At 43.6% G+C, this 27,823-nt stretch overlaps 1 protein-coding gene across 2 annotated transcripts in view; it reads left to right on the forward strand.

The window, feature by feature from the left end:
• dag1 (dystroglycan 1) overlaps positions 1-26,832 on the forward strand; it is a 150,244-nt gene extending 123,412 nt beyond the window's left edge. For both annotated transcript variants that reach the window (XM_073072522.1, XM_073072523.1), the window contains one exon: positions 22,640-26,832. In XM_073072522.1, coding sequence (XP_072928623.1) covers positions 22,640-25,039 — 2,400 coding nt within the window. In that variant the 3' untranslated portion in view covers positions 25,040-26,832. The remainder of the gene's footprint in view (positions 1-22,639) is intronic.
• Positions 26,833-27,823: the final 991 nt, after the last annotated feature.

Raw genomic sequence — 27,823 nt, forward strand, 5'->3', positions numbered from 1 at the left:
AGATGTATGGGGTTGAATGGGATCTGGGATCAGTCATGATGAAATGTTGAAGCAGACTCAATGGGATGAGTTATCTAATTTTGCTCCTATGTCTTGTGGTCTTATGACCTGTTTTGAATGAGCTCCAGCTGGTTTGCCACAATCCTCCAGACTAGAGACATCAATTATTCACCACCCTCTACATCTGATAATGGAGGTGAAGAAGCAATTCCTAAAATGTTGAGCGTCTTCAGGCCTCAGTATCTCCTCTCTGTTCCTAGTAATGAGAAGAGGGCATATCCTAGGTTGTAAGGGTCTTAATGATGGATGGCATCTGTTTGAGGCATTGCCTTTTGAAAATGTCTTCCATGGTGGTGAGGCTACTCATCTCAGTCGTATTTACTTGCTGCCTGTTATGCCACTGGCGTTTAGAACAGCAGTGAAGGTCCTCCATCTCTGGTGGTGTTCATCATGTCAGTAGCTTCCCCTCAATTTTCACGGCTGTCAGATATGCTTGTCCCAAGTGGAGACTCAGGAATACTATTGCACTCAGACATAGAAAGATTCTTCGTTGCTGTTTCCATAACAATTTTGATTTGCCAGTCAGGGTTGTTTGCCTTGAGCTGAACCTGGAGGACTGGTGGACCACTCTTAGTCTGTCCTCTACCCTTTTGACCTGTTTGGCATGGGTGATCCTACCAAGAGCCAAAGCATATAGCCCTGACTCCAGCCAACATAGCTCTCTGGGTCATTGATGCATGCAAGCCTCCAAACCACAAAAAGGTTGTGGTCCTCTTGGAGGTCAGTCCTATTTAACCTGCCCCTTATTGTGAGACTGACTTCCTGGTTCTCAATACCTCAGGTGGACCATACTTTCCTCAATCACCCTGTTGGAAAATTTTGCATTTCAGTAACTGAACCTTCTAAAGTGAGAACACAGGCCTTGTCCACCCGATCTCTTTTTGACAGAATCTATCACTGTTGCATCTAGTGTGGTAAATATTCATTACATTACACTTCGATAGCAAGTACACAGTATTTTTGAGCAAACAACAGTACAGCACTGGAACAGGCCCTTCAACCTGCAATGTTGTGCCAGACTAATTAAATTAGTAATCAAATTCCCAACTAAACTAATCCCCAGCAAGATATTCTGCATATGCTGGAAATTTTGAGAAACAAAATGCTGGAGGAACGCAGCAAGTCAAGCCACATTCCCTATGGAGATAATCAATTGCCATTTCTGGCGGTGACCCTTCATTAGGACCCCAAAGGAAAGCGACAGAAGCCAGAATAAGGAGGTAGGGGGACTGAAAAGAGCACAAGCTAGCAGGTTGAAACCAGGTGAGGAGAAGTTGGGTGGGGGAAAGGGGGATGAAGTGAGAAGCTGGAAGGTGATGGGTGGAAGAGGTAAAGGGCTGAATGAAGAATTTGATAGAGCAGTAAACCATGGGAGAAAGGGAAGGAGGCGAGGCACTAGAGGGAGATGATAAACTGATGAGAAGGGAGCCAGAATGGAGAACTGAAAGAGAGAATGGGGAAGAGGGGATAAATTACCAGAGGTTAGTGAAATTTATGTTCCTGCAACCAAGTTAGAGGCTACCCAGACAGAATGAGGTGTTGCTCCTTCAACCCTCATCGTGGCAGAGGAGGCCATTGGCAGGCATGGGAATACAAAGTCAAATTGAAGTGGGTTGCCACCGATAAATCCCACCTTGTGTAGCAGTGCCTGACAAAGCAGTCCCCCAATCTGTCAGGTGTCACTGAAGTAGAGAAGGCTGATCCAGGGGAATTACAAACATTTGTAGATGCAATAGATGACCCCAGTGGACTTATAGATGAAGCATCCCTTCACCTAGAAGAACTGTTTGGGGCCCTGAATGGTGGTGAGGGAGGAAGTGTAGGGGCAGAAGTCACACTTGTCACACTTGCAGGAATATGTACCAGGAGGAAGATCAGTGGAGAGGTAAGCAGCGGAGAAGAGAGTTATAAAGAAAGTGGGCCCTAAGGAAAGTGGAGAGTGAGTGTAGGGATGGAAGGATGTTTTTAATGGTAGAATCTGGTTGTAGATGGTAAAGTTATGGAAAATTTGCTGAACTAATTCCTTCTGCCTACACAATGCCCATATCCTTGCATTTCCCATCCATTCGTGTGCCGATCAGGGAGCCCTTTGAATGCTTCTATGTATATGTCTCCACCATCACAAACATCAACCATTCTTTTTTCAAAAAATAACCTGACCCGAACATCTTTTTTTCTTAACCACCTCACCTTTAGACATTTCAGCCCTGGGAAAAAGATACTGGCTGTCAACTGTTTCTCAGTCTTAAATTGGTCTTCTTTCAGCCTCTGCCATTCCAGAGAAAATAACCCCTTTTCTTGCCTGTCTTGATAACTCTTGGCCTCTAGTCCAGCCAGCATTCTAGTAAGTCTCTTCTGCACCCTCTGCAAAACTTTGATGTAATTCCTTTAATGAGGTGACCAGAACTGTGTACAATACTCCAGATGTAGCCTAACAAGAGTTTTATAAAGCTACAACACAGCTTCAATTCTTGCCATATTCAATCTACAGGAACAGTTTTGGAATGTGTAGAATTTTGACAGATAACCATCATATCCACTGGAATTTTGAGATTCATTGGCTTTCAGTATTCAGTTAAGTCTGTTACATGGCTTCCCTCATGGACTTCCTCGGCCCTAAACGTTGACTGTGCTTCTTCCTAAAGATGCTGTCTGGCCCCCCGCGTTCCACCAGCATTTTGTGTTTGTTCCCTCATGGACTGTTTGGTTGGGTGGGTCCTGCAAAGGCTAGAGTGCATCCTGGGCAGGGATGATTATGTTTCAGTCTGAATTTTGTGTATATCTTGGTGTAAATGTATATATTGGACAGGCTTACAAGATCACAATAAAGCCCTGCACTTTCCAGGTTTTAGAAAGTATTGTTTAATCTGTCGTACCCAAGAAAAATCGAAGCTGATATTTGTAATCCTTCAGATGAATGAGAAGGCCTGGAGGAGAGTGCTGCAAGTGCTGCCATCTGAAGGTTGGATGGTTACAGCCATGGTTCCTAGCAGACATTAAATACTTTGTCCCTGATGAAATTGAACTACCGTAGATTCCGGATTATAAGCCGCTACTTTTTTCCCACATTTTGAACAGCTTTGAACTCTGCGGCCTTTAATCCAGAGCAGCTAATACATGGTTTTTTTTCATGCCGCCTCGTAAACATTTTGCCTCGTAACAGTAGACCAATAAAATTGATGAGTAGTTCACAGAGGTCCAATGAAATTGTACGATAAATCAAGCGCACTTTCACAATTAAATTATTGTAAATCAGTCATTTGTACTCACCCTCATCAACATGGAAAACACTCGAAGAGAAGCATTGTGCTGCCTTTATGGCAGTTACTTAGTTTATAATATTTTCGCTTAGTAATTCATTTGTTAGTTAAAGTTAGAAGTGTTTTAACTATATTTGTTTTCTGTACTACATCCCGGGATGCTATGACGTCACACCCGGTTTCGCCGCGTCTTGTGGGATACCGGTTTGCGATAAACGGGAAGGTGGGGGCATTACGCGAGCACATCAGACCCGAGCGAAAACGCTGCTTTTAAGTTAAAGGCGATCAATAACTTTTCCTGGTAGGCTGCAGTATGTATATTTTTACCAGTCACTAGGAGATATTGGAATGTTGTTCGTGCTGTTCAGTAAAAAAGTATATGCAACGTAATTTGTGTTACCGATACGTCTGTATATTTAAAAGTAGCCGTATTACAGGCACGGTTCGAAAAAAAGCATTTGCAATATATATTTGTTTGTTACCATATGGATTTAATTAAAAGTTAAAAAATCCTCACGTGTAATATCTTTCTGTGTAAATATCTCATATTACAACGTGGGACACCTGCGGCCGAAAATCCGGTGAGGCCTTTACAATTAAAAAATTGATTTTATTTCTAAAATTAGAGCCAGCGGCTTTTAATCAGGTGCGCTCTGTAGTCCGGAATCTACGGTAGATCTAAATGCAATAAAAGGTGAGTTAATCCTCCCTTGTCACCTTTTGCACAAAGGGCCATTTATAAAGTATGCAGAGCCTGCTGCCAAGATTACGGTACATTTTGTTACAGACAAACAGCCTGGACGCAGTCCCTTCACCCCATCAAGTCCATGCTCAGCACCGAGCACCCAATTACACTAATTATTCTCTCCACATTCTCCTCAACTGCCTCAGATTCTACCGTAGCCAATGAGTCTACTAACCCAGGGGTCACCAACCTTTTTTTGCACTGCAGAGCAGTTTAATAGTGACAATATTCTTGCGGACCGGACAATGGGTTGGGGGGGGGGGGGCCCTGTTAATCACGACCAGAATAAAGGTGATAAGTCAACTATAAGTCACTTATAAGTGGCTAATACACTCAATTTTGTTTCTAAAAGGGTTACTCTAACAAATTTAATATTAAACACACAGCGCATATTTTCTTTGTATGAACATATAAAATCATTGCAACACACCATTGAGAGGACAAGGTAAGGGCCGGAGGTCTCCGTGCCGGGGCCGCGGCGGTCGCAGTCCGGAGAGAGCGACCGAGCGAGCGAGAAGTGCGACAGGGTGAGTGCCCGCACCCCTTGTAGGTAGGTGGATCTATTGACCAACAAAAGTTTGGCTCGAGGGATGACTTTCAGTAGATCGCAGCAAGGTAGCTGCTCTGCTACTTACGAAACCCTGAGCCTGAATTAGGCCACCTGTGAATATTTTAGCACCAGGTTCCCCATGAACATTTGGTGTGCTAAACAGGTTTAGAGGCGGCACCCATCTGTCTGCGCTGCAGGCCAGTAGCAATGGCACTTCTTGCGAGGCGGCTGGTTACCCGAGGCCAACCAGTGATCCCTGGCGCTAGGGTATCACTGCATTTAGGCAACTGATGACTTCACGTGGGTAATAACTTTGCGTGCGGAATGACCTCGCGTGTGTTCAAGTTCAACAGTGGGCGTGACAGGAAATGAGGAAAGTTGCAGCTGACTCTCATCATTTCATATCGCCAAGAGGAAGTCAGAATCAAACCCAAACTGCTGGAATTGAGTCTGCATCGCTGCTGTCCTTGTTAGAAGCATCTTGCATGTTCTCTGCATTGCAAAATAAGAGCCTACAAAATAACTGAGTTTAATTACTATAGTTTTAAAAGTGCAGCCTGGGGTATCCCTGATGATGTGATGGGGTCTTCAAATTTAAGATTTCCTTGTTATTTCCTCCTACTCTGTTAAAATCTCAATTGTATTCTGAATCTACTATTGGGGGAGTGAGGTGTCTTGTCAGAATCATGATTCAAACATTTAGTGCTTTTGGACTTCTGTTTGGAATCAGGGAAGTAAATTCAGATGAACTTGGATATTTAAATGTCCTAATGAATTAGGATATAAAGTGAAGGTGCTGAGCTGACGCAACAGCAGTGTATTATGTGAACACACCTACACATTCCAATGATGTACCTGGCTGAATTATTGATGAGCTCATATTGTCAGGAGGCAAATTTTATGACCAGAACTCTCTTCAGGATTTCCAGATGGTGTATTTGAATGCCACTACATCTTTCACTTATACTCCATCATATAAAAAAATTAGTCACTCACTGACATTTATGATTTGTAAAATCTTCTCATATTTAGTAATGTTTTCCCAACAGGGCTATGGTGCTTACCGTTTTAATGGTTGCTTCTTAAAGGTAGAACTAAGTGCTCAGTGTAATGCTATTATTTTTTGTGCTATGTGCGTATGTATTTATCTGTATTTACTTTAAAAATGCTGTTTCATTTTTGTATTGCAGTGGTCTTCCAGCACAGCGTTTTTCCTCTTGCTGTTGAGAAATATTTAATTGGCATTAGGAGTACTGTGATTCTGCAGAATTTTGCATTATTTGTCCCTACCTGGGACTGTGGTCTCCTCCTTATTTTGAAACTTGTTTCCTTTTTAAATTGAGCTACACAAAGGGAATCACATGACCAATTTTGCATCTCCATGCACTGTTTCAAATATAGCCTAGACTGAAAGGATGAAAGTCCTGTAGGAGGTGGTACAGAGTGAAATAAGCTTGTGTTGCCCTGTTGCAGCTCGTAGCCAACACAGGCCTGCAGCATGGAGCTATCCAAACCTGTCGTTCTGCTGTCAACCTCACACTGAGAAACCAGAGTGTAACTTTTAGAGAAAGTTAAACAAAACTAAGCTGATGCAATTAAGGCTGAGGCCAGCATAGAAAACCTTTCCTTGCATCTACTCTTTGCTTACCTGAGTTGCAAGTCACTTCTGAGGTCTTGTAGTGGAGAAAACAGTTTAACTTGATGGTTATGTTGAAGTTGTATAAGATATTTGTGAGCCCAAATTTGGAGTATTGTGTGCAATTCTGGTCATTTACCTAAAGGAAAGTTATCAATAAAAATTAAAGAGCTGTAACCCCTAGGTTCAGTGGGTTGAGTTAGTCTAGGGAAAGACACTCTCCAGCCCACCAAACTTGTGAAATCTCATTTATGTGGATGCTGCGTGATCTTACAAATTAGTACCACGCAATAACAAACAGTACACCATATGCAATTAAACTGTTATTTAGCTTTATAATTCAATTTGAGGGTTAGTAAAGAAAACAACAAGAAAAAGGGCCCGTTTTAATGAAATAGTCTAACACTCCTGTTGGACCTCACTCTTTTCCTGTCCGTTCGTTCTCCATTGATTTTCCCCTGGGTGTCATTGGCTCGTGACCCCATTCCACATCCACTCAGTCCTGCACTCTACAACCTCTCCCTTCTGGCATCTTCTCTCTCCATCTTCCACCAAACAAAATCCCACGAATACCTCGCTCTCGATACACAAGAAAGAAAAACAGTCCCCCTCATTAGCGGTGCACATTCCAAAGCCCCCGTTATCTCTAGTCATAACCCAAACACTGCTGCTACAGAAAAACCATTTAATTAACAGTGAAACCCTTTCCAGGGCATTATACGGTTTCCCCCCCACCCACCAAATTTAGTCATGTCCTCATGACTTATAGATAATTTGCCAACTCTTCCTGCAAAAACACAAAGTCCAACCCAGGTGTAAAAGGTGGTGACATAGTTCCCCAAAGCAGTAGGGACCACTTTACACCAGTGTTACATAGGCCAGCCTATCTGGTGGTCTCCTGATTCTGTGAGACCTCCATACCTCTTCACGTTCCGACACTACTGGGGATACTTCTGGTCTACCTGGCGAGGCCTCCCCTGGCTTATCACTCGTGCCCACCTGCAACTCGGACCCCCCTGACCCTTGGCTGAGCCCCGCTTCGCCCCTTGCAAGGTCCTGCTGCAATCCAGGCTGTCCACAGATAGCGCTCCCACCCCCCCCACCCCCCCCCCCACCCCGATTTCACCTGACTCAGTGTGAGAAGGGTTGGGAGTCCTCCTCAATAAGTGGGGAGTTCAAAAGGCAGCACATACCACACCCCCATGTCCTCATCCTCTGAATCAGTATCCCACTCGGGCAGAGACCAGTCTAATCTTTCCTGCTGCTGGTCCTGCAGTCACCCTGTGTCGCCACAAAGTCCTCTTACTAGGTGTAGGCTTCGGGTCAAGCTCTGTGTCAACCTGTACCTCTTATCCCAGTGACCGAAGGTGGTTCCGATGGGAAATCTTGACAGGCCCATTCCCATCCTCTGGTTTCACCAAGAAAACTGATATGTTTAGCATTTGACTTTCCACTACATGGGGATAGCCACCCAGCAGTCGGCCAACTTGTGCTTCCCAGGTAACTCCAAATTCCTTATGAGAACCTCCTCTCATTACCTTGATTCTGCTTGGCAGCCATGACCTCAGCTAATTCATAAGCCTTTTTCAGCTCCCTTCTCGTATCAGACACCTACTTCAGATGAGTATTCGGTGGTAGGTCGTCCTCGTCAGTCCCGCATCAAAGGTCAGTGGGCACCTCTAAAGTACTCTTTACCCTCTTCTCCTTTAGTCCTCCCTTTCTTCCCCAAGGGAGGCTAACCACACAGAAAGCTGATTCAACAGGTGACTCACTTCCACATAGCCCTTCACGAATCTCCAATAGTAACCCCAAAACCTGAGGAATGAGTGCAAAGCACTCACAGTCTGGGACCTTGGTCAGGTGGTCACTACTTCTATCTTGGACGGATCTGTACCTACTCCATCCCATGAAACTATGTGCCCAACGTAGCTAACAGAAGTCTTGCAGAACTGGCACTTGTCCAGGGAAAGTTTTAACCCTTCAGCTTTCAGGCAGCCCAGCACCTTCAATAGCCTCGCTTCCAAGGTGGAGTCAAACATTGAGGTAATCCAGATACACCAATATCTCAGTTTGCAGGGGCTCCCAATATGCCCTGGAGCATCCTTTTGAACTGGAAGAATCTCAAGTGGACTCATAAATGGCATCTTCTCTTTGTCAGCCTCACTCATGGGGATCTGGTAATAGCCCCTCCTCAAGTCCAGCACATGGAACCACTTCGCACCACTCAGACAGACCAGCACATCTTCGATTCTTGGGACCGTGTACTGGTCGGGGGCGATACCCCTGTTCAGAGTCCTATAGTCCACACACATCCGTACCCTCCCATTCTTCTTTCTGGCCACTGCTATCAGGGATGCATAGAGGTTTCGGGACTCGGTGATCATCCCGGCTTCCTTCAACTTGCACAAATGCTGCCAAATCAACTTCCACAGGGGCCTGTCGCCATGACCTCTCTGTGAGTGGGGCGTCCTCAATCACCCAGATAGTGTGACGAGTGCTCTTGGAACAAACTCATCAGTGGAAAAGACACCTTTCAGCTTCAACATCTTCTCTGCCAACTTCCTTTTCCAACCCACAGGTGCCAGTGGATCCCCAAAGTTAAACGACTCAGTGGTCAACTTTCTCCTTTTTTCACTAGTTCCTCCCAGCCTGTCTCACAGGGACACTAGACATTAACATCACCGGGAAAGGATGCACCAGGGGCATCTCCCACTTGAAGGTGACCTCCCTCTTCGTAGTGTTCCTGACAATCACTGCCATCCTGTTTGCCTGTACAACCAACTTCGGGCCTCACCAGTACCCTGGCAGGCACCCCTGACTCCTTTTCATGGTCTTCCGGAGCATCTACCGAGAAGGCCTCGCCCTCAGGCATTCCGGGGAATTTGGGGTTTCTCATTACTTTCACTACTTCCCCGGGCCATAACACAAGGACTCGGTGAGTCCTTGTCTAAACTCATTATCCAGCTCAATGCAGCCATGCATTTCTTCAAAAGCAGCTCAAAACACCGGGTGAACGGACAGTATGCTCAGGAAGCTCTCTCCAACTTTCTCTTTGCAGGCCCCCATGAACCTCCTCACAATAGGAGTGTTGGTCCCCACGAGAATTGAAACGCTGCCCTTCTCAACAGGGTTCAGACAAACTAGCACTAATGTATCAAGGGCCTCAGCCACTCTCACATCGGCATCCAAGTCCACTCAGTCCTGCGGTCTACGACCTGTCCCTTCTGGCACCTTCTCTCTCCATCTTCCACTGAACAGAGGCCTGCAAATCCCTTGCTCTCAACACACAAGAAAGATAAACACTCCCCTCATTGGACGGTGCACATTCCAAAGCCCCCGCTTATCTCCAGTCATAACCCAAACGCTGCTGCTACAGAGAAACCATTACATTAACAGTGAAACCTTTCCCAGGGCGTTACAGAGCGCAAAGGAAATTTACAAGGATGTCAGAACTTGCAGGCCTGAGTTACAGGGAAAGTTTGAATAAGTTAGGAGAATGAGGTGAGAATTGATAAAGGAATACAAAACTGAAAGGCATAGATAGGTTAAATGCAAGCAGGCATTTTCCACAGGTTGGGCAAGACTAAACTAGAGGTCATAGGTTAAGGTTGAAAGGTGAAATATTTAAGGGGAAATTGAGGAGTAACTTCTTTCAAAGGATGTTGAGATTGGAATTAGCTACCAGTGGAATTGGTTCAATTTCAGCATTTAAGAGTAATTTGGGTAAGTATTTAAATTGGAGGGTATGGAGGGCTATGGTTCAGGTGCAGCTCAATGGGACTGGGCAGAATAATAGTTTGGCGTGAACTGGATGAGTGAAAGGATCTGTTTCTGTGCTGTAGTGCTTTATGACTCTGACAGTATTGATGAACAGTGCAATGTTAAGTTAAATTTGTATTAATAGTTTTTATTCCAAAAAAAATCTTGCAAATTTTTTTAAGAAATGCCTATCACCACTTCCAAGTATTCCAAAATTAACAGGTAACGTACTATTACTGAAGTGTGGTGACTGCTAATAATGTTGTGAGGCTGTGGAAAAATTGCAGTGGGTAGGATTCCACTGATCAGATGACCTGGCAGTACTCCCAGTAAATATTCAGTAGCTTATTAGATGACAAGGTCTGGCATTCCCTTGTTGATCCAAGATGGTCCCAGAGTATTGTGACTCTTTACAAGCTTTCATTATAATTGTGCTAAATTGATTGGTGCCAAGTCACACTTGCTGGTGTTTGATAGATGTTGTAAAGGTGTTGCAGCCCGTGAGTACTGTGCCATAAGATAAGGGAGCAGAATTAGGCCATTCGGCCTGTCAAATGTACTCGTCTGTTACATCACAGCTGATTTATTATCCCTCTCGACTTCATTCTCCTACTTTCACACCCTAACTAATCAGGAACCTATTAATCTCCGCCTTAAATGCTCCCAATGAACTACCCTCCACAGCTACCTGTGGCAACAAATTCCACAGCAACACCACCCTCTAGTTAAAGAAATTCCTCCTCATCTGTTCTAAATGGACATCCCTATGTTTATTCTTAGGCTGTGCCCTTAGTCCTAGACCCCCCCAACCATAGGAAACATCTTCATTTGACCTGATAGAGGTGTATAAGATGAGATCCATTGATTGTATGGATAGTCAGAGGCTTTTTTCCCAGGGCTGAAATAGCTAGCACAAGAGGGCACAGTTTTAAGGTGCTTGGAAATGGGTACAGAGAAGATGTCAGGGGTAAGTTTTCTATGCAGATAGTGATGAGTGTGTGGAATGGGCTGCCAGCGACAGTGGTGGAAGCGGATACAATAGGGTCTTTTAAGAGACTCCTCGACAGGTAACATGAAGCTCAGAAAAATAGAAGGCTATGGGTAACCCTAAGTAATTTCTCAGGTAAGGACACGTTCGGCACAGCTTTGTGAGCAAAGGGCCTGTAGGTTTTCTGTTTCTATCTAGGCATTTCAATATTCATTAGGTTTCAATGCGATTTCCCCCCTCATTCTTCTTAATACCACCGAGTGAGTACAGGCTCAGGGCTATCTAAAGCTCCTCATCAAATAACCGTTTTCTTTCTGGAATCATTCTCATGAAGCTCCTTTGAATCCTCTTCAATGTCATCCCATTCTTTCTTAAATAAGGGACCCAAAACTACTCTCATAGTCCAAGTGAGGCTTTGCCAATGTCTTATAAAGCTGCAGCATTACATCCTTGCTTTTATATTCTAGTCCTCTCAAAATGAATGCTAACATTGCATTTGTCTTCCTCACCACTTACTCAACCTGCAAATTAGCCTTTAGAGGATCCTGCATGAGGACTTCTAAGTCCCTTTGCACCTCAGATTTTTCAGTTTTCTCCCCATTTAGAAAGTAATCTATGCCTTTATGCATGGCCATACACTTCCATCTGCCACTTTGCCCATTCTCCTAATCTGTAAATCCTTCTACAGCATTCTGCTTCCTCAACACTACCTGCCCTTCCGCTTTTCGTCGTGTAATCTGCAAACTTGGCCACAAAGCCACCAATTCCGTTATCCAAATCATTTACATACATCGTAAAAAGCAGTGGACCCCACCCTGACACTAGTCACAGGCAGCCATTCAGAAAAGGCTCCCTTTATTTCCACTCTTTTCCACCTGTCAATGCCAGTACCTTTCCTGTAATGCTATTGGTTCTCACTTATTAAGCAGTCTCATGTGCAGCATCTTGTCAAAGGTCGTCTTAAAGTCCAAGTACCCAACATCCACTGATTCTCCTTTGCTGGAATTCTTTGAAGAAGTAACAAGCAGGATGGACCAATTTGCCAGGCAAGATTTCCCCTTGAGGAAACCACGCTGACTGGCCAATTTTATCCTGTACATCCAAGTAGATAGTTACCTAATCCTCTAACTTCCCAGTAATTTTGGCTGTAATATATCCCCTCTCTTTTGCTTTTATGTTGATTTGGACGTCCCTTATCAGCCACTGTTGTGTCATCCTTCATTTAGAAAACTACTACTTTGGGATGTATCTATCCTGTGCCTTCCAAATTGCTCCCCAAAGCTCCAGCCATTGCTGCTCTGTCGTCATCCCTTCTGGCATCCTCTTCCAATCAACTTTGGCCAGCTCCCCCCTCATGCATTTGTAATTCCCTTTATTCACTGTAATACTGATGCATCTGACTTTAGCTTCTCCTTCTCAAATTGCAGGGTGAATTCTATCATCTTATGATCATTGTCTCCTAAGGGTTCCTAAACCTTAAACACCTTAATCAAATCCATTTCATTACTCGCACTCAATCCAGAATAGCTGATCCCCTAGTGGACTCAACTGCAGCTCCTCTAAAGAGCCATCTTGTAGACATTCTACAAATTCTCTCTCGGAATCCAGCACCAATCTGATTTTTCCCAATCTACCTGCACATTGAAATCCCACATGACTATCTTAACATTGCCCTTTTGACATGCCTTTTCTGTCAAATTTCTATTGTAATTTGTAGCCCACATCCTGGCTACTGTTTGGGGGCCCATAAATAACTCCCATTAGGGCCTTGACCCTTGCAATTTTAACTTTATCCAAAGGCTTTTACATCATCCAATCCTATGTCACCTGTTTCTAAGGATTTAATTTTTTTTTAACCAACAGAGCAACTCTACACCCTCTGTCTACTTGTCCTTTTGATACAATGTGTATCTTTGAATGTAAAGCTCCCATCCATAATTTTCTTTCAGCCATGACTCAGTGATGCCCACCCTGTTTGATTTTTGTCCCCCTTTTTACACTGCATCACATCCCACTGACTGCAATTTTTCCCTATCCTTCAGTCCAGTCCCACCAAATCTGAGAGACTGAGACTGCTCTCGCACTCCAAAAATCAGTTTGTGTGAACGCTGTGTAATTTGCTACCCTGTTAAAACTTGGTGCCAAGAATAATAGACAGCACACTTGCATATGATTAATGGAATTGTATTTATGAATGTTAACTAATCAGTTAGTAAAGAGAAAAAAGACAAAAAGGGCCCATTATAATTCAACAGTCAAATGTGCACAAGTTGGAGCTCAATGCTTCCAAGTTGGATCCTCAGTAGACCCCAGCACCTTGCTCCATCGAATCATGGTCCCCACCTGTTCGAATCCTACAACCGGTTCTCTCCAGTGTCTTCTCTCCATCTCCCGCCAAACAAAGACCCCCATTCACACCAGTGTCAGGAACACCAAAAAAAGCTCCTGATTGGATGGCTCATCTTCCAGAGCACTGTTATCTCTAACCATAACCCAAACACTGCTTCCACAGGAAAGACCATAACGTTAGCAGTGAAACCTTTACCAGGGCCTTGCACTGGGCATCTGAAAGTACAACCAATCAAATACTTCTGAAGTATGAGTAATTTATGCACTAATTAGCACATGGCATGATTTCTTTTGTGACATGACCAGGTAATCCACATTAGTATTGGTTGTGTGATAATATTATTAGTGTGAATAAGAATGTATCTTCATGAAATAGTGTCACGGAATGTTATGCCTGCCTCAGAGGATAAATATAGTCATAGCTAATATCTCATCCAAAAAAGCTGAATCTTCAACAGTTCATATTTCCCCAAAGCACTCTGCTGTTAGCCTGGAGTGGAACCTTTGGCTCTGTGCCATAGTTGAGTCATAATGATACTTTATATACAGTATACTTGCAGTATTGAGAAAGGAAAATAATAATTAAGATCTTGATGCCAAGTTATTTTACATCCAGTTTTTTTGTTTGCTTATCGTCTAGCTGACTGTAGGATCCAATTCCAAACCAACTAATAATTTTAAAAGTAAATACTCTCTTCTATAAAAGTTGTTTGCATTCCTCTCAGCTAAACCCAAGTGCAACTCCAAATTACATAAACAGACAAGACAACATGCTTATTTATTTTACTCAATGTGGTTTGGCTCCTCCCTTGATTCTCTCAAGACAGTCATGCCTCTTGAATTAGGTGGGGTGTGATATTTATGAATGCTTCTTTTAAGCATCTTTCTGTATTGCTACCGAATTGAAGTCACAAAGCATAAACCAGACCGCCATACTTCATTCCTTTCAGTGAACAAGTGAAATGTAATTGGCTTTATGGGAATTACCATTCAGATACATCATACTAGGATTCAGAAAGACTAAGGAAGGTATTAAGATTGTGGTTATTGTATTGTAATTAGTTAACAAACTTTACTGAGCTTCCAGAGAACTAGGCAGGAGAAAATGGGTGTATACCTCAAACAGGATGGCAAGCTTAACTTTGACCCATCAGTGCATATTAAGTAATGGCCTCTCTTAAACAGCAAAAGAGAAAAAAGTGTTGGAGAAAGATCTAACTAAAGACATGACCTCAAAAAAAATCCAAATTCAACCAAGAAACAAGATACCAGCAGGCGACACCAAGCTAGCGATTCATCTGAGGAAATAGCTATGCTAATTAAGCAAACAATGGCAATGGAGATGGAATCGTTACAAGAAGCGGTAGCCCACTTGCTAAAGAAGTTGCTGGAAAAGGCTCTCGACCCCATACAGAATCATATGGCAGAGAATGGCAACATTCTTCGGTTGTTAAAGAAGCAAGCAGACATTCATGCTAAAAAATTTAGCATGGTCTTCAACAAAATAAACAACATTCAGGTTAGCTAACGTAAGAATGAGAAAGATACCAGCTCCTGTCTCATGAAGGTGTCTAAGAAACAGAAGAAGTTAAACGACTTGGAGGATAGATCCAGGAGAAACAATGTGCAGCTGGTCAACTTACCGACGGGTGCTGAGTGCGACAATCCGAGAGGCTACCTCCAGGAGATGCTGCCTAATTGGATTCCAGTGCTCAAGAACTCCCACAGCACTCCATTGGAGACTGATAAAGCACAAGGGATCTTTTCCAACAACACCTCAAGATCACGGACCATGATCTTTAGGCTTCTGCGGTACACCGACTGGCAGGCTGTCCTGGAGGGCACGAGGAATGCCTAACCTACTCTCCCCAATGGCACCCAGTTGCAGTTCTTCACTGACTACAGCCCCGACACGATGCAGGAACAGCAGGGATACAAGGAGATTTGGGCTAAGCTTCGACAGAATGGGATAGACTCATTCCTCATATACCCAGCGATTTTGAGAGTGAATATCGAGGGCATGAAGATGTCATTTAACTTGGCAGAGGAAGCAAAAGAAGCCCTGAGATCATCAATGCTGGGAGGTATGGAAGAAGACCCTGGGCAAAGTCCACACGCCCCTCAGGAGAAGATGGAACTGCATCAAGAGTTCGAACCAGCTGGTATGCGCAATCTGACAGGCACGGGCAAGTTAGTGTCCTAGGTGTGAAGTTTTCTGGTTATTCTTTTATTGAAAAGTCATTCAATGCACTTTTGTATTTAGTTAATTAAGGGGCCAGTTTGTTTGAGTATTGCAGGTCAGAGTTTTAAGGCAATGGCTCAGTTAACTTGTTAGTACAAGGACCCAAATGTCATACTTCATCAAGAATGAAGCTGAAAAACAACAGTTTGTTCTGAATAACTTTAGTTGTACATGTTCATTTCAGGTTATGTCTCGAGTAGACTTGTTTACGTTCCTGGGCGCGAGGTAAGACGTCACTGACGTCATCACTAAGTGACGGTCCATTAAAGCAGCAGTCTCCTGCAAGAGAGCTGTTGGGGTCTTGATTATGTGTTATATTTGAGACGGGAATGGTTTTAATTATATAGGTTAATGGGTTTGACCAGGTGTTTTTTCATGTCTCTTTGATATGATTGTCAATGGGAACCGCTTTGCCTTTCTAATTTGTTGGTGCTAGAGGGGGCGGTTAATGCTCAGTGTCTGACATTGCTAAGTGACACTCGCAGATGTTACAAAGCAAAGGGTTGAATTGGAGGGGTGATGGGAAAGGGGGTAGGAAGGGGGTAACTCAGGGCTCCACCACCAGCTTACAACAACAGATCCAGGGGAAGATGAACAACACAGATAAATTAGAAAATCTTACTATTGTATCATTTAATGTTAGAGGATTAAACTCTCCCTACAAGTGTTCAAAGGTTTTGGATTTCTTACACAGAAAGAAAATAGATATCATGCTGTTACAGGAAACACATCTTAAACCTAATGACATTCCCAGGGTTCAAAACCGCTTTTATAAACCCGTTGTGGCATCAGCTGATGGTACTCGTACGAAAGGAGTTATGATATTAATGAGACGTAGTATTAATGTATCAATTGAAAGGACTGGCTCCGACAATGAAGGATGTCTAGCTTTTTGCTGTACATCCATTCAGGGTTTTTTTAAAAAGTTGCATTTATTAGCTTATATGCCCCAATTATATTCGAGGCTGAATTTTTTCCCTCAATTACCTCACAATTGCTGAAGTTAGGTGACTACCAACTATATATTGGTTCAGACATGAATGCTTTGGTAAACAATAACCTCGATAAATCTTCCTCAACTATATCAAGCTCTCAAGAATCTGCTTCCAAAGCACTTCACCTCTTTCTAACTGATTTAAATTTAACTGATGTGTGGAAGGTGCATAATCCATCTGCTAAAGACTATATCTTCTCCACAAGACATAAAACTTCCTCTCAGATAGATTATGTTCTTATATCCTCTGGTTTGCTGCCTTTGGTATACTCAATAGAATTTTTGCCCAGACATCTATCTGATCACAACCCAGTTATATCTACTTTTAATTATGATAAAATCAAAAATAAGGCTACTAGGTGGAGGTTTAACTCCACCCTTCTAAAAAACGACAAATTTCTAACAACTGAGAACAAAATGACGGAATTTATAAATTTAAATAAAAATAGTGTTTTATATGTGACAGTGGTTTGGGCCTCCATCTTACGAAATAACACCATATAGTTCAGTTCCCACCTACATAAAACCCGGCTTCAAAAGATTTCCACCCTAGGAGAATGATGTAAGGTTTTGGAGAATGATCTCAAAAGGAAATACACCACAACAAAACAAGCTCAAAACAAAACAAGCAGGATTAAATGATTTATTAAGAAACAGGGCAGAATATATGATCCATATAACCAAACACAAGTATTATGCAGAAGGCAGCAGACTGAGCCAAATTTTGACACTAACACCCAGACAACAGGAAGCTAAAAGGTGATTAGATGTGCTAAATGTGGAGTAGTATCTTCAACAGAGGAAATAAACAAGACATTCAAGAATTACTTTAAAGAACTGTATACAAGTGGCTCAGACTGACTTACGGATTTTGTTTTTTTTAGTGGATTAGACCTCCCCACGTTGTCATTAGAGGACACCAAAATTCTAGACTCTCCTATTACACTGGATGTGCTACCCAAAGCAGTCAAAACTACAAATAAAAGGACGTATGCCAAGTATAGATGGCATACCTGTGGAACTTTACCTAGCACTTTGGGATATTCTTGGACCAGTATGGTTAGAAATACTAAATTATGCTATTAGAAATGGCGCTTTCCATAGAGATCTAAACACAGCCCTGATCACAGTTATACCTAAGCCCGGTAAGGACCCTTGGAGTGTGCCGATCACCGTCCAATCTCCTTGATAAATGTCGACCTCAAGATATTTTCCAAAGTCTTAGCTGGTAGACTCTAGATAGAAGTCTAACAGATCAAACGAGCTTTATCAGGGGACATCTCGCATCTGATAATATTCGCTGGCTCTTACACGTACTGAGTGCAACACATAAAATCCCACCTGCCTGTGGCCTGCTATTTCTAGATGCTGAAAAAGCATTTTATCGCCTTGAATGGCCACATCTTTGAAGAGTTCTAAAAGAATTTAAGTCTGGCAATAAATTTAAACACTATGCTTATTCTTTAGTCTGGGTATGTGTGGGAGGAGGTTTCTCAGAGTTATTTGACATAGGACGGGGCACACGACAAGGGGACCCTCTGTCTCCTATAATTTTTACTGTATCTATTGAACTGCTTGCACATTTAATTAGAAACTCTCCTCAGATCTCCCCTATTACAATATGTACAACATCACATTCAATATCACTTTATGCGGATGACACATTAGTTTATATGGCAAATGTTCAACAAACTCTTCCCTATGTTTTAAAAACACTGGAGCAATTTGGATTTCTTTCAGGATACAAAGTTAATCTGTCAAAATCAGCACTGATGCTGATTAATACAAATAAAAGTAAGGTGTCTCTCCCTCCCCAGATTAAGGTTACAAATCAGGTCCTCTACTTGGGTATTAAAGTTAATACTTCCCTATCATCTGTGGCTAAAACAAATTACTCTTTAATTTTGAAAAAAATAGATAGAGACACCTGCCAGCATCAGTCACAGCCTGTGTATCGCTCAACTCAATGTTCCCATTTGCGCCTCCAACCGGATATTCGCAAAAACTGGACTCTTTACTACAATGCTATGTTGGAACGGTAAACGACCCAATATAAAGTGGTCAGCTTTACAATTCAAAAAGTCGGATAGGGATTGGCATGTCCAAATTTTAAACTGTATCACTGGGCATTTGTGTTAAAATGTCTTAGCTATTGGATGGAGGAGGATAAAGTTTCGTCATGGAAAAATATAGAACAAGAGCTAATAGCACCAATAAGGCTGACAAACTTTCTCGTTATAGGTATGTCTACCAAAAAATGTGATTTGTATTACGGTCCAATTTTAATCCAAGTGCTACAAGTGTTTAGAGCAGCAGAAAAATTCCTAAAATTTAAAAGCATATGGTGCAAATCATCTCCATCATGGAACAGTAATCATTTTCTATCTGGGGGAAATCATTCACTAACAGAACTTTGGAGGATAAAGGTATTACTACACTTCAAGATATTAATGGGGCAAGTACTATCCTTAGCTTTCAAGAACTGGTATCTCGATATAATATTGATAAACACTCTCTTTTCTTCTACTTTAGAGTAAGATCAGCTTGTAAAGCCTACAGGCTTCCCTGGTGGGTCAGATTTAAAGGACCATCCCATTTTAAGTTGGATACAGTGTGCTCCAGGACAGATTGTCATATATCTATGATAAATTAAACTCCCAGAAATATATGCCCACATCAGGAATGAAAGCCTGGGATGCGATTTGGGATAATGCTGCCGGTGCTTCGAAAAACCCAAATCATCGGTATATACACTTGAAATTTTGTCATAGAGCATATCTAACACCGAGAATTAGACATCAAATGGGACTGGTTCCTGACCCATATTGCTTATTTTGCCCCCACGGAACCATTGGCTCTTTTATACGTGTTGTATAGGAATGTCCAGGGGTTTTTAGTTTGTGGGGGAAGGTTATCAATACTCTTACAGAACTAATGGGGGTACAATTACCAATGGACCCCACTGTACATCTAAATGATGACTCCCACCTTTCCTGTACAAAAAAAACATGCAAATTTGATATCTAACTTAAAAGAACTTCTGTTAAAATAGGAATGCTGTGTCTACACTACTATTCAGTTGGTGGAGGGGAGAGGTGGGTGGGGATGAGGGTTGGGCGGGTGGCTGGATTAAACAGTCAAAATGTAATCAGCAACTGGCTGTATTTAATGTAATTTGTTGGCATTGCAATAAAAATTAGTGATTTAAAAAATACAGCATTGATTTAGATGGTAAGATTCTGGTCCAGGAATGAGTAATATTCTTTTCAGCATGCTACAGATGAAGTGGATTTAAGACTGACAACAGTTTATTTAAATTTTCAGTGTTTTTGCCAAAGGATCTCAAATTCAGAGGCCCTCCGTATGTCAGGGTTGACCATAGATGTTGCGTCCCAGCTGTCTACGTGATACACAAGCCAGGCAATACGATATGGAGAGCAAGCTGTTGCCCATGCAGCAGGCTCCCTCTCTCCATGCAGCTGATGAATCCAAAGGAACGGCAGAGAACACTACAGTTTGGCACCAGCGGCATGCAGAAGTGCCAGTCAGCATTGAACTCGGCGTAGGACTACCTTAGGAACATGATCTCCAGATTTTTCCTCTGGGCTTACTCTCGAAGCCTTCCCTATGAGTGGCTATAGCCACAAGGCAGTGGAAGTTTGAGATCAGTTTTCCCTCTAGATGAGCTGCCAACCATGGCTGACAAGTCCCATCTGTCTGAAGCGACTTGTTTTAAGGTGCCAGTAACCTGCCATTGCTCCTTCTGTCAGTGGTAATTGTTCCATTGGGGTTAGTAAAGTGAAGGCCTGGAGCTGGACTTGGTCATCAGAGGCTATTTGAGACGCACACCATAGGGAATATTTACCGTATCTGGCTATAACAACTTCAAGGAACCATGTCAAATTAAATAATGTGAAATGCATCAAGTCTCAGAACTGGCCTTTTTTACAGATCCTGACTTTTAGAAATTGTTCAGAGAATGTGAAGGACTAGGGCTGCTTTCAAGTGGCAGATAGATTCTGTTTTTACGTTGTAGTAATTATTTTTGTGTGGCCTGAATTATATAAATACTGCACAGTACATTGCTAAGGGTGTACTGCCTTATCAGAAGAGTTATCATTCTGATGTGAGTTCTACTCTTTGGTGGCCTTTCTAAGACAGAAGGCGTATTCCACAGAGCTCTGGTCAAAACTTGGTCTCTTTCCCCAGTTTGTTCCACTATAAAAATACCTTCCCACATTTCTATCAGTGGATGAAATCTGTCTAAAAGACATCTGGATGTTTATTTTTGTAAATTGAGGCAATATATGGTAGGGGAACAGTAGGGACACATCTCTGAATCTTACGTAACATTTGTGTTGGGAATATGAATAGCTATTGCATGTCAGCTAAGGGGTGTGGAACGTTGAGCCAGATTACTGGGGTTTGTCATTTACTGTATGTCACATGTTTTGTATCCCAAATATCTGACTGCACCAAAATGTGGTCGGCAATTCATACGAGATCTGAATTTGTCAAAAAATGAAACTATGAAATTTTATGTATATAAAACTATTTTAACAAAAATTCTGAACTGAACCCAAGAATCAAATTAGAGTGGGACAGGCAATACAAGTGCATGAGAATGAGGGGCAGATAGTACACTCAGTGGCAGTAAAGAAATGAGCTGGAAATTGTAGCACGGGCACAACCTTAGGATTGCTACAAAAGGACAGTTAAATGTGAGAAGGCTTCAGTCTGGGCACTTCGGATACTGAACTTTGAGGAGTAGAGTATCAAGGGGATGGTCTTGATGTTGCGGTCACGTACCTGGTGATGAGTTTTGGGAGGAGCTGGGCCCGAGGAATGATCTCGGTGACCAGAATGACGCAAAATTATCATAGGTTGGTGTATTGCACTGCAAATGCAGCAGGTCTGACTGAACATATTATATTTTCAGTAAAAAGATCAAGGATCAACTTTATTCACCATATCCAAAATGGCTTCATCACAGCCTAGTGTGGAAACACCAATGCCTTTGAACGAAAAATCCAACAAAAAGTAGTGGATTTGGCCCAGTAAATCGTGTGTAAACCCTGCCAACCATTGAGCACTTGAAATGCTGTTGTCGGGAAGCAGCATCTTATCAGATATCCTCACCCCGCGACCCCCCCCCCCCCAGACTTTTCTCAAGCTGCCATCAGGTAGAAGGAGTTCTGCCTCAGAGCTCACTCCCCCAGGTTCCAGAACAGTTACTACCCCTCAGCCATCAGGCTCGTGAACAAAAGACTGAGATGTTCACATAATCAATTATCTCACTTGAAGGAGTCTTTATCTTGTTATTTCATGTTCTTGTTATTTATTGCTATTTATTTAATTGCATTTGCAGAGTTTGTTTTCTGCACTCTACTTGATCTTTCATTAATCCTGTTATAGCTGTGGTTCTCTAGATTTGCTGAGTGTGCCCGCAGAAAAATTGATCTCAGGGTTGTATTGGGTGACATACATGTACTCAGATCATAAAATTTACTTTAACTTTGAACTTTACATGTTTTGGGAATTTGCTGTGGTGTTTTGGTGTGACCAATAAAAACATTCAGAAGTTTTAAAGAATAATATATGTATTATTTAAAAATAAAATTATATGTTGGGTACAGATATGAAACGAAATGTGTGTAATACATACCAAACATACTATTTACAGTAAATAGCATTATAAATTAGTGGTTTAAAGTTTTTACAGTGTAGTGACTGAGGTAATGGATAGAGAGGGCTGAGGATAATCAGAATGGTTGATCAGATTAATGCCGGGGGAAGAAACTTTTAAAATGAAGATTTTCTTTTCATAGCTCTTCAAATATTGGTTGAAGTAACAGTATCTACTGCCTTCCAAACAGAAGTGTAATGGCTGTTTTGAGGTGCCTTAATGGTTTGTGCTGCTAAACCTGGAGAATGGAAGAAATGAAAGTGCCTGTTATGTAGAACACTGACCAAGTGCTGATTGGGTTTCAGTTTCTATTGTGTGAGATAAAAGTCTTGTACTGCAGATAAATTGGTGTCTCTCTTCTTTCCCTTAGGTCACAGAGTCTGGGAGGGAAACTCTACCTTCATGGCTGCACTGGGATGCTGTGAGTCATTCTCTACATGGGCTGCCGCTGGACACGGACAGAGGAGTTCACTACATCTCGGCCATCGCCATGGAACCAGCTGCAAATGGAACCCTGGTGCCTTTTGCTGAGGATGTTTTCTCTGTTGAGGTCCTGCCAGATGATCCGTTGGATAGTACACCCCTTACTGTGTCATCGCAGTTGGTCAATGAAGTCACACCAATGATCTGTGCACAAGAGGAGCCACTTACCATTCTGACGGTAATCTTGGATGCGGACCTAACAAAGATGACAGCCAAGCAACGAATTGAACTGTTGGATAGAATGCGCAAGTTTGCAGAAGTAGGTCTCAATCAAATGAAACTTGTTCCAGTTGTCAACAATCGCCTGTTTGACATGTCTGCCTTCATGGCTGGTCCTGGAAATGCCAAGAAGGTCGTGGAGAATGGGGCTCTGTTATCCTGGAAAATTGGCTGCTTCTTAAATCAGAACAACGTGCCGAATATCAGCAGTGTGGAGGTCCCTGCTAAAGAGGGCACTATGTCAGCCCATCTCGGGTATCCTGTGGTAGGGTGGCACATTGCCAACAAGAAGCTGCAAGTGCCAAAGAGAATACGGAGGCAGATTAATCCCACGCCAACACCCATCATTGTGGCCCTGCCACCAACAACTGCTGTTAAAGAACCTCCCAGCCGTATAGTCCCTACGCCCACCTCTCCCGTTATTGCACCCACCACTGACAGAGTGGCCCCACCCATCAGAAAGCCATTGATAAGCAGACCCATCAAGACTGTCAGACCAAAGGATACAATAACCCACACACCCACGCTGGGTCCAGTGCAACCAACAAGGGCGCTGGAGAAATCGAGTACAACGGTGCCTGGTCAGATCGAGCCCACCGCCACGAGGCCAGGTTACGTGGAGCCCACTGCTGTGCCGTTCCCACGCACAACCAAGAAGCCTCGGGTCACCACTTTGAAGCCGCAGGTCACAACTCCAACCACCATGACGGCAAGCACCAGGAAAACGAAGGTGCGGACCAAAGCGCCCCGTGTCACTGCCAGGCCGTCCACCACCAAGCTGCAAACTACCTCACCGCCCACCAGGCGCACGACCAGCCCCGACCACGCCACCGGGCCCGGCCGGGTGACTATCCCTGATAACCGGCCGCCCAAGCGCATGAATCACATTGACCGTGTGGACTCATGGGTGGGTACCTACTTCGAGGTTAAAATCCCATCCGACACTTTCTTTGATTACGAGGATGGCACCACTGATCAGCTGCAGCTGACCCTCAAACTCAAGGAGCAGCAGCCCCTGAGTGAGAGCTCGTGGGTGAAGTTCAACAGCACCAGCCAGTTGCTCTATGGCTTACCGGACTCTGGCCACGAGGGAAAGCACGAGTACTTCATGCACGCTGCAGACAAGGGTGGCCTGACCGCTGTGGATGCCTTCGAGGTCCACGTGCACAGCCGGCCTCATGGCGGCAAGTCCAGCGTCAAATTTGCTGCCCGTTTCCACGGCGATCACCGCAAGGTGACCAACGATGTCAACAAGAAGATCCAACTGATCAAGAAGCTGGCCTATGCTTTCAACGATCGCAACAGCAGCAGCGTGACCTTGCACAGCATCTCCAAGGGCTCCATTGTGGTGGAGTGGACAAACAACACTCTGCCACTGGAACCCTGCCCAGAGGAGCAGATCCGCTCACTCAGCAGCCGTGTGGCAGATGACGCTGGCAACCCGACTCAGACCTTTGTGAGCGCCATGGCACCAGAGTTCTCACCCTTGAATGTCTCTGTGACGGGGACGGGGAGCTGCAAGAACATCCAGTTTGTTCCAGTGGTCCAGTACAGGGCGATCCCACTGGAGCCCACCGTGGCTGTTGCTCCAGGTGAAGCACCGTCCAGGACCAGCAATGATGATGTGTACCTACATACTGTCATCCCCGCAGTGGTGGTAGCCGCTATCCTCCTCATCGCTGGCATCATCGCTATGATCTGCTACCGTAAGAAGCGGAAAGGCAAGCTCACCATTGAGGACCAAGCCACCTTCATCAAAAAGGGCGTTCCCATCATCTTTGCCGATGAACTCGATGACTCCAAGCCCCCTCCTTCATCGAGCGTGCCACTCATCCTCCAGGAAGAAAAGCCCCCTCTTCCTCCTCCAGAGTACCCCAGCCAGTCTGGCCATGAGGCTATCCCTCTGGGCCAGGATTTGATTGGTGAATATACACCTCTGAGAGAAGAGGACCCTAATGCACCTCCCTACCAGCCTCCACCACCCTTCACAGCACCAATGGAAGGGAAAGGCTGCCGTCCAAAGAACATGACCCCTTACAGATCCCCACCTCCCTATGTCCCACCCTAATGCTTCAGGGACCATGGGTTCCAGGTTCTTCTCCCCCCCCCCCCCCCACCTCCCCATCCCATGCATCTTCCCACCCCCATATCCCTATGCTTTTCCCTTCCCCTCTCCAACCCACCTCTCCTCCACTCAGTGTTGTCTGTAGGAATGGAAGCCTGCTGCATTTTTTAATTTTTTCGAGCACTGGGTCTGTTGGTTCGGAAGCAAAGAATTGCTGGAGTTTCACTGCAGCACCTAACGCTGTTGATCTCCCTGGCTTGGCGGGTGATCTCCACCAGTCAGCATTGTTTCCTTGATCTCCTATGTACCTTGTAACTGCAGGCTTCAGAACATTTGTTTTAAAATGCTAAAGAGACCACGGGCAGCACTGGGGATGTTTGATACAGTTTGCCTTTAACACTAATTGTACTGTTTTCTATTCACACGTGTCTAGCAACAGAAGTATAACAAAATGGTAGCCTAATGTAAATGTCAGAGACTGTACTGAAATCAGTTTGTTTTACATTTAATCCACTGTACCTAAACTTATACTTCTAGTTTGGCCATGTTGATTGTTTTAAGATACAACTTTACTCTGCTCTGGCTTTTGGGACACCATGTTAACTTTGGTTCTACTCGTCATCATTTCTTGCTGTCAGGCCTTTGTTTACGGTTCTCTAACACCTTCCCTTTGCCTGCCATCAGTTCTTTAGTGCATCTGGTGCTGAATGCTCCTGCTTAAAGCTACCTGGCACCCTGCACAGCAACACTGTTCATCTTTTGCGTTGTACGCTCAAATTTGGTATGTCCTTCATCTTCTGCTTCTGCCTCCTCACGTCCTTGCATGTCTCCTATCTCCCTGACCTCTCCCTTCATTTCTCATTTGCAACACATTTCATGCTCTGCTCTGTCTCTCTTGTCTCTCTCTCTCTCTCTCTCCCCCCCCCCCGCTCGCGCACTCTCTCCCCCCCCCCCCGCTCGCGCACTCTCTCCCCCCCCGCTCGCGCACTCTCTCCCCCCCCCCCGCTCGCGCACTCTCCCCCACCCCGCTTGCGCACGCTCTCTGATCTGTGCAGTTCGTATAAATTTGCCCATTTGTCGAGTCCTGCTACTCCTATCAGCTGCTTGGCTGCAGACAGACAGGGGTCTTATGATAGATTATATTCTAGTCAGCCAGAAATGATTAAAATAAAAAAATTCAATCTAATTTTTTTACTAAATTTTTGATACAGCCTCAATCCTTTTATTAAAAGCATACTGCAATTTGTAAACGCTTGGCTTCTTAGGAATTATTAAAATGAAATTGGTTTTGATTTTTTTCTTCTTGCTCTCTATCTATCTTTTTTCATAGATCACCTTATAAATTTTAATTTAGAAGGTTTTTAAAAAAAAGAAATTACTGCTTTTATTTTTAAAGATGATTATTCTCACAGGATATCATATAGGTGTGATGCCTACCATATTTTACTGGACTGAACTACAAAAAGATGGTATTTGAAACTTGGACTCAAAAAAACCATTGCAATAATTGTGTGCTACACTGGCTTGGGTGGTCCGTCTTTAGGACTGGCTTAATGTGCACACCATGGGATCTTGAAGCCATAATAGAACATGGCGCGCATGCCCCACGTGAGCGCTTGGATCTGCATTGGCCAGAAAGATCTGATTCATCCATTGTCATGGTGATTGGTGGGCAAATCAAAACAGAATAATGCATTGTTAGCAATTTTACTTTTTACAGTTATTAGTGAACATTTTATTTATGCCACTAGGCACTGTATGTTGGAAGTCTTGTATTAAAATGTGTTTTCACCAAACTGATTTATATTTCTGTTTCTTGTAAGGAATGGTGCAATCAGGGACCCTTCTGCCTAAAGTAGAACTTTAATCCAGACTAGTGGGATAAAATAACAGTTCAGTTACCGTGCTTGTTGCCTTCGCTGTGTTAGCCGTTGAGTTAGGCAAGACTTGCAGTGAAGTCTATTTTAGCAATTAAAACTTAGTCCATTTAAAGAAACTGAACAAGGCAGATCTCATAAATTGTACAATACAGAATCACTAACGTAAATCTGGGTTATTTCTCCAGCAAGTGCAATGGATGAAAGAATTTACACTGTAAAAACGATGTTTGATGTCAGTACCAGTCACCTAAAGCAATGCTAATTTCATGTGTGATTAACAGAGCAATTATGCAGTTGTCTTTACTCGGGTAGAGGCTGGTGGTGCAGCAATATGCTGTCTAATGACGTCATCTGTATCCAAAGAAAACTACATTGTTGTCTCCCACACCATCGCCAACTTTATTGCTCTGGGGATCTCCCATCCACCACCACCAACCTCATAGTTCCCACAACCCGCACCTCCCGTTTCTACCTCCTACACAAAACCCACAAACCTGCTTGTCCAGGGAGACCTATTGTTTTCAGCTTGTTCCTGCCCCACTCAACTCCTATAGGCATACCTCGACTCTGTTTTATCCCTCCTAGTTCAGTCCCTTCCTACCTTAATCCGTGACACCTCACAAACTCTTGATCTTTTCAAAGATTTCAAGTTCCCTGGCCCCCATCATATTTTTACTCTGGATGCCCAGTCTATATTTTCCTCCATCCCCCACCAGGAAGGCCTCAAAGCTCCCTGTTTCTTTCTGGACACCAGACCTAACTAGTTCGCCTGCACCACCACTCTCCTCCACCTAGCGGAACTTCTCCTCACACTAAATAGTTATTTGCCCTTTAGCTCCTTCCACTTCTTTCAAACAAAAGGTTTAGCCACGGGCACCCGCATGGGTCCCAGCTATGCCTGCCTCTT

Source organism: Hemitrygon akajei, chromosome 19 (assembly GCF_048418815.1).
Source record: "Hemitrygon akajei chromosome 19, sHemAka1.3, whole genome shotgun sequence".
Classification (NCBI taxonomy): domain Eukaryota; kingdom Metazoa; phylum Chordata; class Chondrichthyes; order Myliobatiformes; family Dasyatidae; genus Hemitrygon; species Hemitrygon akajei.